An 18,306-nucleotide genomic window follows, 5' to 3' on the forward strand; every position below is an offset into this window, starting at 1 on the left:
GCAAAAGGTTTCCTACTTTCCACTGTCAGCTCAGTCTCCTCTCCATCTAATCATTTTTATTTCAGTTTTCAAAAGGTTTCTTAATTAAATGAAATAAAAAAATAAAAAAATAAAAACTTTAGATGCCCATTTCGGAAATAAAACCTATAGGCTAGTCTGGTGGCTTCTAAATTATTTTGAATCACGAAGCCCTAGAGTATCAACATTTTTTCACGGCACCCCTAGGATAAAGGGTTATTTTTATTTTTTTTAGTGATAAATTCTGAAAAAAATTATAATTATTCAATTAAGTAAATTGTGCCCACCTGTCATCCTTAGGTTCAGTTATGTGGTGGTGTACAGTTTTGCTTTTACACCTTTTATGACTGGCAACCACTAGCTGTGGTTTTGCCTATCACTTTGACCATAAATAATTTGATTTTGTCCTCAGTCCTTGATTTGTCATAATCAAAACACAGAATGAATCATTTTCTGTACCTCAACATATTAACTTACGAATAAGTCTGTCAAACCCTGAAGATGCCAAGGTGAGTCCATTGGGATGAAACTTGCAGCAGTAAACTTCTCCTTCATGTCCAGACAATAGCATGATTGGAGCTTGCAGACTGGATGATCTTGGTGGACCCTGCAAAGTAACAATTGCAATAAGAGCAATCTTTAAATCAGGGGTTCTCAAACTCGGTCCTCAGGGGCGCACACAGTGCATGTTTTGCAGGTAACCCAGCAAGTGCACAGGTGTATTAATTACTCACAGACGCATTTTAAAAGGTCCACAGGTGGAGCTAATTATTTCACTTGTGATTCTGTGAGGAGACCTGCAAAACATGCACTGTGTGGGCCCCCGAGGACCGAGTTTGAGAACCCCCTGCTTTAAATGATGACCCACTTCCCAAACAAGAATCATAAGCTAGTGTACAAAACCTGCCAGGATGCTTCTATTTTTTTTATTCTTTATTTAAAGAGCTCATAGAAGTAGACAGAGTGAACAAATGAACGCAGACAGTATCAACAATGGGCCATCATTTTCAAATAAAGTAATAAGAACAAGGAAATGGAACGGAAAGAAAAAAGGATGCTTCAATTTTAAAGTTATACCTACATGTTTCTAGCTTCTACATTTGACAGTAACCATATCTATGACAGTACACAGCCTCCTTACGTCATTAGTCTCATTTACTTAACGTAACCATGTACAAGACAGTGCTGCAAGGGTATTATAGTGCAATGCGACAAATTTGAACCCACTGCCACCACCTGCACTAGGTGAGCTTATCCCTATTTAAGAATGGTCAAACATGGCTGCAGCTAGCAGCAACTGAATGTCATTAGTGAAATTAGTGGCATTAACAGTTTCTACATTGGCAACCATAAAAAAACAAAACAAACAGTAAGATGGTAATTGCTAGTATTATCCCATTATACTACAGGGTACTGTAATATGTAGACAGAGAGCTATTCTCATGCAGGAATATTTCTTAAGAGGAATTCTCTACCCGTGGCACATATACCTTCTGTGACCCTTGTATTGGTAACAGTGTACAGAGACCCGATCAGACTACTCCGGCTGCTCAGTACTCGGCTCCCACAGAACAAGCTCTGGTGACCTGGGCCCTCTTCCCTCACTAACACCATCACCTTCCCACTGCTACCAGCATCACCTATGACCGCCGCTGCAGCAACGTTTATAAATCCTGTCCATGCCCGGCTGCAATGTCCTGTAAGGAACTTTTTTTTACTGTGTGCTCTGTAAGGCACTGTAGACCCTTGCAGCACTGTATAAATAAGATATAGCGGTCTATTCACAACGCAGTAAAAACAGTGGAGAAGTGAACCAGTGGAGAAGTTGCCCATGGTAACCAATCAACTGCTTTGTATAATTTTATAGTATTCAAATTATAAGTGTTACTTCAATGCTGATTGGCTGCCATGGGCAACTTCTCCACTCATCACTACTTAATTTCATGAACAGCTGCAGGAGAACACTCCCCAGGGCCAGGTAACGGCACGGCACACACTGCAGCTGACTGGGCGATAGAGAGTCTGGACGTATTATAGAGTAACCCGCTGCAGAAAAGCCGCCCCCAGTGCGGGAGCAAGGGCTTTCGAGCAGATAAACCACACTCCCTACTCATCACTTACCGTCGCCACCAGCTCATTGCGCGGCTTCTTAGCCGGGAGGGGGACCAGCTCTAAGCCCTTCCTTTTGTTTTGCTCGATCATATCTCAGCAGCCAGCCCCAGCAAAAACCCGCATATATCACCGCTGTACGCTCTACAACTCCTGCTAGCAGCAAAACCTGGCCGCGTTGTTCTTCCGGCACCAAGCAACTACGTAAACAGCCTGCGCCTGCCCTTGCAGGACACTGATTGGTTGACAGGGACCTCATGGCCCGTGAAGGAGGGGGTGAAAAAAAATAAAATAAGAGGAAGACGATTGGCTGATTGGTGACTGGGCGAGGTGTAATGGTGGCGTTACTATTGGTCAGTGATAGCCACTGAACGCTGGTTATAGGTGTGTCCGACAGTGTGTTAGGGATGGTCATCGGTTTGTGCGCCATCTTGTGGCGTGCTTCGGTAAGAAACTGAATTTAGGCATACGCCGCTTAGGGGTACTGGAGTACTGCAGTAGGATCCGGGGACAGAGCGGGAGAGGGAGCCGCTAGGTAGTGTGGCTCTAAAAGCTTTCCCTCCCTCCTTCCCCTGGAAAAGTTAATGATTTCTACTTAAAGCGTTCACATATATGCCATTATGCCACACTATTTTCTCTATCGTCCTAAGTGGATGCTGGGGTTCCTGAAAGGACCATGGGGAATAGCGGCTCCGCAGGAGACAGGGCACAAAAGTAAAGCTTTTACAGGTCAGGTGGTGTGTACTGGCTCCTCCCCCCATGACCCTCCTCCAGACTCCAGTTAGATTTTTGTGCCCGGCCGAGAAGGGTGCAATTCTAGGTGGCTCTCATAAAGAGCTGCTTAGAGAGTTTAGCTTAGGTTTTTTATTTTACAGTGATTCCTGCTGGCAACAGGATCACTGCAACGAGGGACAGAGGGGAGAAGAAGTGAACTCACCTGCGTGCAGGATGGATTGGCTTCTTGGCTACTGGACATGAAGCTCCAGAGGGACGATCACAGGTACAGCCTGGATGGTCACCGGAGCCACGCCGCCGGCCCCCTCACAGATGCTGAAGCAAGAAGAGGTCCAGAATCGGCGGCTGAAGACTCCTGCAGTCTTCTTAAGGTAGCGCACAGCACTGCAGCTGTGCGCCATTTTCCTCTCAGCACACTTCACACGGCAGTCACTGAGGGTGCAGGGCGCTGGGGGGGGGCGCCCTGGGAGGCAAATGAAAACCTTTAAAAAGGCTAAAAATACCTCACATATAGCCCCAGAGGCTATATGGAGATATTTACCCCTGCCTAAATGTACTAAATAGCGGGAGACGAGCCCGCCGAAAAAGGGGCGGGGCCTATCTCCTCAGCACACGGCGCCATTTTCTGTCACAGCTCCGCTGGTCAGGAAGGCTCCCAGGTCTCTCCCCTGCACTGCACTACAGAAACAGGGTATAACAGAGAGGGGGGGCAGAATAAATGGCAATATATTAATATAAAAGCAGCTATAAGGGAGCACTTAATCATAAGGCTATCCCTGTCATATATAGCGCTTTTTGGTGTGTGCTGGCAGACTCTCCCTCTGTCTCCCCAAAGGGCTAGTGGGTCCTGTCTTCGTATAGAGCATTCCCTGTGTGTCTGCTGTGTGTCGGTACGTGTGTGTCGACATGTATGAGGACGTTATTGGTGTGGAGGCGGAGCAATTGCCAAATATGAGGATGTCACCTCCTAGGGGGTCGACACCAGAATGGATGCCTTTATTTGTGGAATTACGGGATAGCGTCAACTCGCTTAAGCAGTCGTTTGCCGACATGAGGCGGCCGGACACTCAATTAGTGTCTGTCCAGGCGCCTCAAACACCGTCAGGGGCTGTAAAACGTCCCTTGCCTCAGTCGGTCGACACAGACCCAGACACAGGCACTGATTCCGGTGGTGAAGGTGACGAATCAACCGTATTTTCCAGTAGGGCCACACGTTATATGATTTTGGCAATAAAGGAGATGTTACATTTAGCTGATACTACAGGTACCACTAAACAGGGTATTATGTGGGGTGTGAAAAAACTACCAGTAGTTTTTACCGAATCAGAAGAATTAAATGACGTGTGTGATGAAGCGTGGGGTGCCCCGATAAAAAACTGCTAATTTCAAAGAAGTTATTGGCTTTATACCCTTTCCCGCCAGAGGTTAGGGAGCGCTGGGAAACACCTCCTAGGGTGGACAAAGCGCTAACACGCTTATCAAAACAAGTGGCGTTACCCTCTCCTGAGACGGACGCACTTAAAGATCCATCAGATAGGAGGATGGAAAATATCCAAAAAGGTATATACACACATGCAGGTGTTATACTACGACCAGCTATTGCGACTGCCTGGATGTGCAGTGCTGGGGTAGTTTGGTCAGAGTCCCTGATCAAAAATATTGATACCCTGGACAGGGACAATATTTTACTGTCGTTAGAACAAATAAAGGATGCATTTCTTTATATGCGTGATGCACAGAGAGATATCTGCACACTGGCATCACGGGTAAGTGCTATGTCCATTTCGGCCAGAAGAGCTTTATGGACACGACAGTGGACAGGCGATGCGTAGAGGAGTTATTTGAGGTCGGTCTATCGGATTTGGTGGCCACGGCTACGGCCGGGAAATCCACCTTTCTACCTCAAGTCACTCCCCAACAGAAAAAGGCACCGACCTTTCAACCGCAGCCCTTTCGTTCCTTTAAAAATAAGAGAGCAAAGGGCTATTCATATCTGCCACGAGGCAGAGGACGAGGGAAGAGACAGCAACAGGCAGCTCCTTCCCAGGAACAGAAGCCCTCCCCGGCTTCTACAAAAGCCTCAGCATGACGCTGGGGCTTCGCAAGCGGACTCGGGGGCGGTAGGCGGTCGTCTCAAAAATTACAGCGCGCAGTGGGCTCACTCGCAGGTAAATCCCTGGATCCTGCAGATAATATCTCAGGGGTACAGGTTGAAATTAGAGACAGAGCCACCTCGCCGTTTCCTGAAGTCTGCTTTACCAACGTCCCCCTCAGAAAGGGAGACGGTTTTGGAAGCCATTCACAAGCTGTATTCTCAGCAGGTGATAGTCAAGGTACCTCTTCTACAACAAGGGAAGGGGTATTATTCCACTCTATTTGTGGTACCGAAGCCGGATGGCTCGGTAAGGCCTATTCTAAATCTGAAGTCCTTGAACCTATACATAAAGAAGTTCAAGTTCAAGATGGAGTCACTCAGAGCAGTGATAGCGAACCTGGAAGAAGGGGACTTTATGGTATCCTTGGACATCAAGGATGCGTATCTCCACGTTCCAATTACCCCTCACACCAGGGGTACCTCAGGTTCGTTGTACAAAACTGTCACTATCAGTTTCAGACGCTGCCGTTTGGTTTGTCCACGGCACCTCGGGTCTTTACAAAGGTAATGGCCGAGATAATATTTCTTTTTCGAAGAAAAGGCGTATTAATTATCCCATACTTGGACGATCTCCTAATAAGGGCAAGGTCCAGAGAACAGCTAGAGATGGGTTTAGCACTATCTCAAGAGGTGCTAAAGCAGCACGGATGGATTCTGAATATTCCAAAATCCCAATTAATGCCGACAACTCGTCTGCTGTTCCTGGGGATGATTCTGGACACAGTTCAGAAAAAGGTTTTTCTTCCCGAAGAAAAAGCCAAGGAGTTATCTGACCTGGTCAGGAACCTCCTAAAACCAGGAAAGGTGTCTGTACATCAATGCACAAGAGTCCTGGGAAAAAATGGTAGCTTCTTACGAAGCAATCCCTTTCGGCAGATTCCATGCAAAGGGATCTGTTGGACAAATGGTCAGGGTCGCATCTTCAGATGCACCTGCGGATAACCCTGTCGCCGAGGACAAGGGTATCCCTTCTGTGGTGGTTGCAGGAGGCTCATCTATTGGAGGGCCGCAGATTTGGCATACAGGATTGGATCCTGGTGACCACGGATGCCAGCCTGAGAGGCTGGGGAGCAGTCACACAGGGAAGAAATTTCCAGGGAGTGTGGTCGAGCCTGAAAAAGTCTCTTCACATAAGCATTCTGGAACTAAGAGCAATCTACAATGCTCTAAGCCAGGCGGAACCTCTGCTTCAAGGAAGACCGGTGTTGATCCAGTCGGACAACATCACGGCAGTCGCCCATGTAAACAGACAGGGCGGCACAAGAAGCAGGAGGGCAATGGCAGAAGCTGCCAGGATCCTTCGCTGGGCGGAGAATCACGTGATAGCACTGTCAGCAGTATTCATCCCGGGCGTGGACAACTGGGAAGCAGACTTCCTCAGCAGACACGACCTTCACCCGGGAGAGTGGGGACTTCATCCAGAAGTTTTCCACATGCTATTAAACCGTTGGGTAAAACCAATGGTGGACATGATGGCGTCTCGCCTCAACAAAACACTGGACAGGTATTGCGCCAGGTCAAGAGATCCGCAGGCAATAGCTGTGGACGCGCTGGTAACACCTTGGGTGTACCAGTCGGTATATGTGTTTCCTCCTCTGCCTCTCATACCAAAGGTATTGAGGATTATACGGCAAAGAGGAGTAAGACTAGTGGCTCCGGATTGGCCAAGAAGGACTTGGTACCCGGAACTTCAAGAGATGGTCACGGACGATCCGTGGCCTCTACTTCTGAGAAGGGACCTGCTTCAGCAGGGTCCTTGTCTTTTTCAAGACTTACCGCGGCTGCGTTTGACGGCATGGCGTTGAATGCCAGATCCTAAAAGGAAAAGGCATTCCAGAAGAAGTCATTCCTACCTTGATAAAGGCAAGGAAGGAAGTCACCGCGAAGCATTATCGCCGTATTTGGCGAAAATATGTTGCGTGGTGCGAGCAGCGGAGTGCTCCGATGGAGGAATTTCAACTGGGTCGTTTTCCTACATTTCCTGCAATCAGGATTGTCTATGGGTCTCAAATTGGGATCTATTAAGGTTCAAATTTCGGCCCTATCAATATTCTTCCACAAAGAATTGGCCTCAGTCCCTGAGGTCCAGATTTTTATCAAAGGAGTACTGCATATACAGCCTCCTGTGGTGCCTAAGGTGGCACCGTGGGATCTAAATGTAGTTTTAGATTTCCTCAAATCCAATTGGTTTGAACCACTAAAGAATGTGGATTTGAAATATCTCACATGGAAAGTGACTATGTTACTGGCCCTGGCTTCGGCCGGGAGAGTATCTGAACTGGCGGCTTTGTCTTATAAAAGCCCTTATTTAATTTTCCATTCGACATAGGGCAGAGCTGCGGACGCGTCCGCATTTTCTCCCTAAGGTGGTATCAGCGTTTCACCTGAACCAGCCTATTGTAGTGCCTGCGGCTACAGACGACTTGAAGGACTCCAAGTTGTTGGACGTTGTCAGAGCCTTAAAAATATACATTTAAAGGACGGCTGGAGTCAGAAAATCTGACTCGCTGTTTATACTGTATGCACCCAACAAGTTGGGTGCACCTGCTTCTAAGCAGTCGATTGCTCGTTGGTTTTGTAACAAAATTCAACTTGTACATTCTGTGGCAGGCCTGCCACAGCCTAAATCTGTTAAGGCCCATTCCGCAAGGAAGGTGGGCTCATCTTGGGCGGCTGCCCGAGGGGTCTCGGCATTACAACTCTGCCGAGCAGCTACGTGGTCAGGGGAGAACACGTTTGTAAATTTTTACAAATTTGATACCCTGGCAAAGGAGGACCTGGAGTTCTCTCATTCGGTGCTGCAGAGTCATCCACACTCTCCCGCCCGTTTGGGAGCTTTGGTATAATCCCCATGGTCCTTTCAGGAACCCCAGCATCCACTTAGGACGATAGAGAAAATAAGAATTTACTTACCGATAATTCTATTTCTCGGAGTCCGTAGTGGATGCTGGGCGCCCATCCCAAGTGCGGATTATCTGCAATACTTGTACATAGTTATTGTTAACTAATTCGGGTTATTGTTTAGGAAGCCATCTTTCAGAGGCTCCTCTGTTATCATACTGTTAACTGGGTTTAGATCACAAGTTGTACGGTGTGATTGGTGTGGCTGGTATGAGTCTTACCCGGGATTCAAAATCCTCCCTTATTGTGTACGCTCGTCCGGGCACAGTACCTAACTGGAGTCTGGAGGAGGGTCATGGGGGGAGGAGCCAGTACACACCACCTGACCTGTAAAAGCTTTACTTTTGTGCCCTGTCTCCTGCGGAGCCGCTATTCCCCATGGTCCTTTCAGGAACCCCAGCATCCACTACGGACTCCGAGAAATAGAATTATCGGTAAGTAAATTCTTATTTTCCTCCAACTCTATGCCACACTATTTTCCTCCAACTCACGTTGTGACACTCTGAAACAATGTCCCCAACTCAAAATAATAAATATGACTCACTGCCCCCCTTCCCATTTGTGTATGTAATGCGTGTCCAAATGGCGATATTCAGTTCTGTAAGTGCCATGGGCACCCAGTACTTATCGTGCTTGTGCTCTAATGCTCCCAGGGTGCGATTCAATCTTGTCTTTACGGCAACTATTTATTTTCTGTGGCAGACGGAGCAATTCTAATGTATAAATAGGAGGGATGTGAAGGAGATGGCACTTCCACGAAGTGGGTCGAATGGAAAAAATGGCTAATGATATTTAGCTGATGTAAAGGACTTTTCTTCCAAAATTGTGGTTGTTTCAAACGATGGGTAAGTCGCTCATTGGTATCTGAAAAAAATAACATGAAGAAAAAATATAATGTGCAGTGATCTCTCCACGAGCATCTTATTTTCATAACATTTTTGAAGTGTCAAAAAATATTTATTCCAAATTTACACCTAGATCGGCATACCTCACTTACAAAGTGAGACACTTTGTTAAACGTGTAAAGGTATCTTTGTATGTGAATGGTGCTTATCCCCCTCTTGTAATCAATGAGCGTGTTTACTAGATAGAGAATATCTTCTATAGCAACACACCTAACTTACAAAGAAAAGTTGTGTGGACACGTATCAAGGTATCTTTAAGGGTTATCAATAGATTAAATCGTACCATCCACTCACGGTTGAAATTGCAGGACTCCTCATATAAAGGTATCTTTTGTGCCAAATTGATTCTCAAAAGCAGCGTGGTTAACGTAAAAAACGTATTTATTACACACACTTAACAAATATATAAAATCCAATAAAAAATAAAACACAAATGATAAGTATTACATAGGGGATGGAGCTTCCTTCCAGAAGGGGTAGGACCCAAATTTAAAGAGCAGTGATACGATATGACTGCTCCCTAACTGAGCCAATGAAACACAAAACTAAAGGGTCATAATTCTGAACTTATCAAAATGGAAATAATGTTCAAAATATATAGCGTCCTACCTTTCTCTGGAATTAGCACTTTGTCCTCCAGGGTATTCTATTGTGGCTCCTTTCAGTCGCGAATAGCCGTAGGTGCACAAGTTTTAGCCTCCTGAGGTAGTGAGCTGAAATGTGTGAAAAAGTCAGCTGTTTGGGTGTCCTAACATCGCTCTCTGCGTCGCGTCAAAGCATAAAGCGGCTAAATCTGTCAGTTTGGACGCGACATGAATCAAAGAAAAAACTACATGTGAAGGGGTCTATTTACTAAGCCTTGGATGGAGATAAAGCGGTCAGAGATAAAGTACCAGCTAATCAGCTCCTATCTTCCACCATATATGGACAGCACTGATGTCTATGAGGATGCAGCCTGTCCGCCAGCCCTACACGAACAAGTTAATATGGCCACAAATTACCTCTGTATTTGACCAGTGTAACATTATTACTATAATGAAAACAGGGCTCATTCGCATCTATTGTAAATGAGTGTTCCTTTTACTCAGCCTTCAGCTGAAACCCATATTGTAGGATGGGGATGCGTTTAGCATCACGATGGATGGGATGCCTGCGGTCATGTGACCAACATCAGAATCCTGACACCACTCTGGAGACTGGCGCCAGAACACTGGCAGCCAACATCACGATGGTAAGTATTGCGGTAACTGTTAATACTTACCCCTCCAACGTTGGGATCTTCAATGTCGGGAGGATTCTGTACCAAACCCGTAGGATGATTGCTTTATCTTTTTTCCCCTTTTGTTTCCTTTAATGTTCCTTTTCCCATTATAGCACAATTTCCCAAACTCCACCATTACATTCCAGGTTTTAAGGATATCCATTCTTGAGACTAGATAATTAATACTTCAATCAATTTGATTTAATCATGTCATCTGTGCTCAAGCATGGATATCGTTAAAACCTGGACTGTAATGGTGGCGTTTGGAAACCTGCATTATAGCGTTCTAAAGTATGCATTGTAATTAACATATTGGAATGTGGCACACTTTATTTCTCTAATTCAGAGGGTAACATTGTAACATGTTGATACTGATATTAAAAATGTTTTTAAGTAAATCATAAAATAGGATTTAAGGAGTATCTGCGTATGACTATAGAAGCTTCGCGAAAATATGAAAAAAGATTATAAATCATGCGTGATATCCATATCACAATCTATCAGTTGCCGGAAATTAATAGCTGTGGTACCGAAAATAATTAAACATTGCACATTGAAACTCATGTAATATGTGACCATCATTTATTCTGCAGATATCCATTATGGATTATTATAAATGCAGAGAATTAAATCATTGGTCATGTGAAAATTGTGTTGGGGTGTCAATTTGTTGCAGTACCAGGGTGTTCAGAGGTGGTCTCCCATCCTAGTACTAACCCGGCCTTTCACTGCTTAGCTTCCAAGGTCAGAAGAGATTGGGCATCTCCAGTGAGGTATGACCGGGTTAGTACTAGGATGGGAGACCACCTCTGAACACCCTGGTACTGCAACAAATTGACTCCCCAACACAGTGTAACTTATACATATTTCTCTAACGTCCTAAGTGGATGCTGGGGACTCCGTAAGGACCATGGGGAATAGCGGCTCCGCAGGAGACTGGGCACAAAAGTAAAGCTTTAGAACTACCTGGTGTGCACTGGCTCCTCCCCCTATGACCCTCCTCCAAGCCTCAGTTGGATTTTTGTGCCCGAACGAGAAGGGTGCACACTAGGTGGCTCTCCTGAGCTGCTTAGTGAAAAGTTTAGTTTTAGGTTTTTTATTTTCAGTGAGACCTGCTGGCAACAGGCTCACTGCATCGAGGGACTAAGGGGAGAAGAAGCGAACTCACCTGCGTGCAGAGTGGATTGGGCTTCTTAGGCTACTGGACATTAGCTCCAGAGGGACGATCACAGGCCCAGCCATGGATGGGTCCCAGAGCCGCGCCGCCGGCCCCCTTACAGAGCCAGAAGACAGAAGAGGTCCGGAAAATCGGCGGCAGAAGACGTCCTGTCTTCACCAAGGTAGCGCACAGCACTGCAGCTGTGCGCCATTGCTCCTCAGCACACTTCACACTTCGGTCACTGAGGGTGCAGGGCGCTAGGGGGGGGCGCCCTGAGCAGCAATAAAAACACCTTGGCTGGCGAAAATACATCACATATAGCCCCCAGGGCTATATGGATGAATTTTAACCCCTGCCAGAATCCATAAAAAAGCAGGAGAAAAGTCCGCGAAAAAGGGGCGGAGCCTATCTCCTCAGCACACTGGCGCCATTTTCCCTCACAGCTCAGTTGGAGGGAAGCTCCCCTGGCTCTCCCCTGCAGTCACTACACTACAGAAAGGGTTAAAAAAGAGAGGGGGGCACTAATTAGGCGCAGTATTAACAATACAGCAGCTATAAGGGGAAAAACACTTATATAAGGTTATCCCTGTATATATATAGCGCTCTGGTGTGTGCTGGCAAACTCTCCCTCTGTCTCCCCAAAGGGCTAGTGGGGTCCTGTCCTCTATCAGAGCATTCCCTGTGTGTGTGCTGTGTGTCGGTACATTTGTGTCGACATGTATGAGGAGAAAAATGATGTGGAGACGGAGCAGATTGCCTGTAATAGTGATGTCACCCCCTAGGGGGTCGACACCTGAGTGGATGAACTGTTGGAAGGAATTACGTGACAGTGTCAGCTCTGTATAAAAGACAGTGGTTGACATGAGACAGCCGGCTACTCAGCTTGTGCCTGTCCAGACGTCTCATAGGCCGTCAGGGGCTCTAAAGCGCCCGTTACCTCAGATGGCAGATATAGACGCCGACACGGATACTGACTCCAGTGTCGACGGTAAAGAGACAAATGTGACTTCCAGTAGGGCCACACGTTACATGATTGAGGCAATGAAAAATGTTTTACACATTTCTGATAATACGAGTACCACCAAAAAGGGGTATTATGTTCGGTGAGGAAAAACTACCTGTAGTTTTCCTGAATCTGAGAAATTAAATGAGGTGTGTGATGATGCGTGGGTTTCCCCCGATAACAACTGATAATTTCAAAAATGTTATTGGCATTATATCCTTTCCCGCCAGAGGTTAGGGTGCGTTGGGAAACACCCCCTAGGGTGGATAAAGCGCTCACACGCTTGTAAGAACAAGGGCTCTACCCTCTCCTGAGATGGCCGCCCTTAAGGATCCTGCTGATAGAAAGCAGGAGGGTATCCTAAAATGTATTTACACACATACTGGTGTTATACTGCGACCAGCAATCGCCTCAGCCTGGATGTGCAGTGCTGGGTTGGCGTGGTCGGATTCCCTGACTGAAAATATTGATACCCTAGATAGGGACAGTATATTATTGCCTATAGAGCATTTGAAAGATGCATTTCTATATATGCGTGATGCACAGCGGAATATTTGCCGACTGGCATCAAGTCTAAGTGCGTTGTCCATTTCTACCAGTAGAGGGTTATGGACACGACAGTGGTCAGGTGATGCGGATTCCAAACGGCATTTGGAAGTATTGCCTTATTAAGGGGAGGAGTTATTTGGGGTCGGTCTTTCAGACCTGGTGGCCACGGCAACAGCTGGGAAATCCACGTGTGTACCCCAGGTCGCCTCTCAACATGAGAAGACGCCGTATTATCAGGCGCAGTCTTTTCGTTGACAAGCGGGCAAAAGGTTCCTCATTTCTGCCCCGTGACAGAGGGAGAGGAAAAAGGCTGCAGAAATCAGCCAGTTCCCAGGAACAGAAACCCTCTCCCGCCTCTGCCAAGCCCTCAGTATGACGCTGGGGCTTTACAAGCAGAATCAGGCACGGTGGGGGGCCCATCTCAATGAATTTCAGCGCGCAGTGGGCTCACTCGCAAGTAGACCCCTGGATCCTTCAGGTGATATCTCAGGGGTACAAATTGGAATTCTAGACGTCTCCCCCTCGCCGTTTCCTAAAGTCGGCTTTACCGATGTCTCCTTCTGACAGGGAGACAGTTTTGGAAGCCATTCACAAGCTGTATTCCCAGCAGGTGATAATCAAGGTACCCCTCCTGCAACAGGGAACGGGGTATTATTCCACACTGTTGTGGTACCGAAGCCGGACGGCTCGGTGAGACCGATTCTAAATCTAAAATCTTTGAACACTTACATACAGAGGTTCAAATTCAAGATTGAGTCACTCAGAGCAGTGATTGCGAACCTGGAAGAAGGGGACTACATGATGTCTCGGGACATTAAGGATGCTTACCTTCATGTCCCAATTTACCCTTCTCACCAAGGGTACCTCAGGTTTATGGTACAGAACTGTCACTATCAGTTCAGACGCTGCCGTATGGATGGTCCACGGCACCCCGGGTCTTTACCAAGGTAATGGCCGAAATGATGATATTCCTTCGAAGGAAGGGAATTTTAGTTATCCCTTACTTGGACGATTCCCTGATAAGGGTAAGATCCAGGGAACAGTTGGAGGTCGGTGTAGCACTATCTCAGGTAGTGTTGCGGCAGCACGATTGGATTCTCAATATTCCAAAATCGCAGCTGGTTCCGACGACTCGTCTTCTGTTCCTAGGGATGATCCTGGACACAGTCCAGAAAAAGGTGTTTCTCCCGGAGGAGAAAGCCAGGGAGTTATCCGAGCTAGTCAGGAACCTCCTAAAACCGAGCCAACTCTCAGTGCATCAATGCACAAGGGTTCTGGGTAAAATGGTGGCTTTCTACGAAGCAATCCCTTTCGGCAGATTCCACGCAAGAACTTTCCAGTGGGACCTGCTGGACAAATGGTCCGGGTCGCATCTTCAGATGCATCAGCGGATAACCCTGTCACCAAGGACAAGGGTGTCCCTCCTGTGGTGGTTGCAGAGTGCTCATCTTCTAGAGGGCCGCAGATTCGGCATTCAGGACTGGGTCCTGGTGACCACGGATGCCAGCCTGCGAGGCTGGGGAGCAGTCACACAGGGAAGGAATTTCCAGGGCTTATGGTCAAGCCTGGAGACATCACTTCACATAAATATCCTGAAGCTAAGGGCCATTTACAATGCTCTAAGCTTAGCAAGACCTCTGCTTCAAGGTCAGCCGGTGTTGATCCAGTCGGACAACATCACGGCAGTCACCCACGTAAACAGACAGGGTGGCACAAGAAGCAGGAGGGCAATGGCAGAAGCTGCAAGGATTCTTCGCTGGGCGGAAAATCATGTGATAGCACTGTCAGCAGTATTCATTCCGGGAGTGGACAACTGGGAAGCAGACTTCCTCAGCAGACACGACCTCCACCCGGGAGAGTGGAGACTTCACCCAGAAGTCTTCCACATGATTATAAATCGTTGGGAAAAACTCGACAGGTATTGCGCCAGGTCAAGGGACCCTCAGGCAATAGCTGTAGACGCTCTGGTAACACCATGGGTGTACCAGTCAGTGTATGTGTTCCCTCCTCTGCCTCTCATACCCAAGGTACTGAGATTGATAAGATGGAGAGGAGTAAGCACTATATTCGTGGCTCCGGATTGGCCAAGAAGGACTTGGTAACCGGAACTTCAAGAGATGCTCACGGAGGATCCGTGGCCTCTACCTCTAAGAAGGGACCTGCTCCAGCAAGGACCCTGTCTGTTCCAAAGACTTACCGCGGCTGCGTTTGATGGCATGGCGGTTGAACGCCGGATCCTGAAGGAAAAAAGGCATTCCGGATGAAGTCATCCCTATCCTGATCAAAGCCAGGAAGGATGTAACCGCAAAACATTATCACTGCATTTGGCGAAAATATGTTGCGTGGTGCGAGGCCAGTAAGGCCCGACGGAGGAAATTCAACTGGGTCGATTCCTACATTTCCTGCAAACAGGAGTGTCTATGGGCCTGAAATTGGGGTCCATTAAGGTTCAAATTTCGGCCCTGTCAATTTTCTTCCAAAAAGAACTAGCTTCAGTCCCTGAAGTTCAGACGTTTGTAAAAGGGGTACTGCAATTACAGCCTCCTTTTGTGCCTCCAGTGGCACTTTGGGATCTCAATGTAGTTTTTGGGTTCCAAAAGTCACATTGGTTTGAACCACTTAAATCTGTGGAGTTAAAATATCTCACATGGAAAGTGGTCACGCTGTTGGCCCTGGCCTGGGCCAGGCGCGTGTCAGAATTGGCGGCTTTATCCTGTAAAAGCCCTTATCTGATTTTCCATTCGGACAGGGCGGAATTGAGGACTCGTCCTCACTTTCTCCCTAAGGTGGTTTCAGCGTTTCACCTGAACCAACCTATTGTGGTGCCTGCGGCTACTAGGGACTTGGAGGACTCCAAGTTGCTAGACGTTGTCAGGGCCCTGAAAATATATGTTTCCAGGACGGCTGGAGTCAGAAAATCTGACTCGCTGTTTATCCTGTATGCACCCAACAAGCTGGGTGCTCCTGCTTCTAAGCAGACTATTGCTCGTTGGATTTGTAGTACAATTCAGCTTGCACATTCTGTGGCAGGCCTGCCACAGCCAAAAATCTGTAAATGCCCACTCCACAAGGAAGGTGGGCTCATCTTGGGCGGCTGCCCGAGGGGTCTCGGCTTTACAACTTTGCCGAGCAGCTACTTGGTCAGGAGCAAATACGTTTGTAAAATTCTACAAAATTGATACCCTGGCTGAGGAGGACCTGGAGTTCTCTCATTTGGTGCTGCAGAGTCATCCGCACTCTTCCGCCCGTTTGGGAGCTTTGGTATAATCCCCTTGGTCCTTACGGAGTCCCCAGCATCCACTTAGGACGTTAGAGAAAATAAGAATTTACTTACCGATAATTCTATTTCTCGTAGTCCGTAGTGGATGCTGGGCGCCCATCCCAAGTGCGGATTGTCTGCAATACTGGTACATAGTTATTGTTACCAAAAAAATCGGGTTATTGCTGTAGTGAGCCATCTTTTCTAGAGGCTCCTCTGTTATCATGCTGTTAACTGGGTTTAGATCACGAGTTATACGGTGTGATTGGTGTGGCTGGTATGAGTCTTACCCGGGATTCAAAATCCTTCCTTATTGTGTACGCTCGTCCGGGCACAGTATCCTAACTGAGGCTTGGAGGAGGGTCATAGGGGGAGGAGCCAGTGCACACCAGGTAGTTCTAAAGCTTTACTTTTGTGCCCAGTCTCCTGCGGAGCCGCTATTCCCCATGGTCCTTACGGAGTCCCCAGCATCCACTACGGACTACGAGAAATAGAATTATCGGTAAGTAAATTCTTATTATTATTGGGTACTCGGTTTTCACATGACCAATGATTTAATTCTCTGCATTTATAATAATCCATAATGGATATCTGCAGAATAAATGATGGTCACATATTACATGAGTTTCAATGTGCAATGTTTAATTATTTTCGGTACCACAGCTATTAATTTCCGGCAACTGATAGATTGTGATATGGATATCACGCATGATTTGTAATCTTTTTTCATATTTTCGTGAAGCTTCTATATTCATACGCAGATACTCCTTAAATCCTATTTTATGATTTACTTATTAAAAATGTTTTTATCAGTATCAATATGTTACAATGTTACCCTCTGAATTAGAGTGCTCCCAAAAAAGAGTCTACTTTCCAATACTTCTCTGTTTTGGTTTTTCTTGACTGTTAAATTTGACTCTTGGGAGCACCACTGAAAGCAACAAGCATTGGTATTAGGATTGATTATCCACATACATTAGGTTGCTATATCTAGAAGCAATTCAGTGATAATTCAGTTTTTCAGAGGTTATTATCTACCGGATTAAGGACTTGTGCGGTTCCCACTACTTTTCTTTCAAACACTTTATTTCTCAACAGGTACTCTAGAAATATATTGGTAAAAGTGCAACGAGTCAAAATGAATGGTAAAAGCTTTACAAAAGAACAGCTAAAGGTGTGTAGGTAAAAGCCATGTGATGACGGAAAAAAGACCGATCCACAGTAAAGGACAGATCCATACTAAATAAAAACTGAAAACAGTCTACAAAAAGGGTCTGATTCAGACATGAAAGGCTGCCTCTATTGGCTGTTTCCCATCTGGGACTTTATTCAAATGTTACTATAAATCCCTTCTCGCGACACTCCAATAAGACGGTCTGATTCAGGTCCTGACGCTGTTGTAGCACATGACTCCAAGTTCTGGACCTGTATAGCACTTGCGCAGTATGAGTCTGCGACATCAGTCACACTACGGTATTAGGTGGTCAGTGATTGACGGTCTCGTGCCATTTAGAGTCAGGGAGGGAAGAGGCCAGAATCTCCACCAGAGAATGGAGATTTCTCTAACGTCCTAGTGGATGCTGGGGACTCCGTCAGGACCATGGGGATTAGCGGCTCCGCAGGAGACAGGGCACAAAAATAAAGCTTTAGGATCAGGTGGTGTGCACTGGCTCCTCCCCCTATGACCCTCCTCCAAGCCTCAGTTAGGTTTTTGTGCCCGTCCGAGCAGGGTGCAATCTTGGTGGCTCTCCTAAAGAGCTGCTTAGAAAAAGTTTTTAGGTTTTTTATTTTCAGTGAGTCCTGCTGGCAACAGGCTCACTGCATCGAGGGACTTAGGGGAGAGAAGTCAACTCACCTGCGTGCAGGATGGATTGGCTTCTTAGGCTACTGGACACCATTAGCTCCAGAGGGATCGAACACAGGCCCAGCCATGGAGTCCGGTCCCGGAGCCGCGCCGCCGACCCCCCTTGCAGAGGCCGAAGATGGAAGAGGTCCAGAAGCAGACGGCAGAAGACTTTTCAGTCTTCCTGAGGTAGCGCACAGCACTGCAGCTGTGCGCCATTGTTGTCAGCACACTTCACACAGCGGTCACGGAGGGTGCAGGGCGCTGGGGGGGCGCCCTGGGCAGCAATGTATAATACCTTTTTATGGCTAAAAAATACATCACATATAGCCCTTGAGGCTATATGGATGTATTTAACCCCTGCCAGATCTCACAAACTCCGGAGAAGAGCCCGCCGAAATAGGGGGCG

At 46.8% G+C, this 18,306-nt stretch overlaps 1 protein-coding gene, 1 long non-coding RNA gene and 1 pseudogene across 3 annotated transcripts in view; 1 reads left to right on the forward strand and 2 right to left on the reverse strand.

Annotated features, from left to right (window-relative positions):
- SNRNP40 (small nuclear ribonucleoprotein U5 subunit 40) overlaps positions 1-2,395 on the reverse strand; it is a 42,902-nt gene extending 40,507 nt beyond the window's left edge. Inside the window, exons 1-2 of the mRNA XM_063954586.1 lie at positions 2,140-2,395; positions 496-625 (exon numbers count right to left, since the gene is read on the reverse strand). Coding sequence (XP_063810656.1) covers positions 496-625; positions 2,140-2,220 — 211 coding nt within the window. The 5' untranslated portion in view covers positions 2,221-2,395. The remainder of the gene's footprint in view (positions 1-495; positions 626-2,139) is intronic.
- The window catches only part of LOC135037852 (uncharacterized), a 307,719-nt gene extending 290,432 nt beyond the window's left edge, over positions 1-17,287 (forward strand). For both annotated transcript variants that reach the window (XR_010232321.1, XR_010232327.1), the window contains exon 4: positions 17,153-17,287. This is a non-coding gene — a long non-coding RNA (uncharacterized LOC135037852). The remainder of the gene's footprint in view (positions 1-17,152) is intronic.
- LOC135052532 (5S ribosomal RNA) lies at positions 10,752-10,871 on the reverse strand (annotated as a pseudogene).
- Positions 17,288-18,306: the final 1,019 nt, after the last annotated feature.

The sequence above is a fragment of the Pseudophryne corroboree genome, chromosome 2 (assembly GCF_028390025.1).
Source record: "Pseudophryne corroboree isolate aPseCor3 chromosome 2, aPseCor3.hap2, whole genome shotgun sequence".
Taxonomy (NCBI): domain Eukaryota; kingdom Metazoa; phylum Chordata; class Amphibia; order Anura; family Myobatrachidae; genus Pseudophryne; species Pseudophryne corroboree.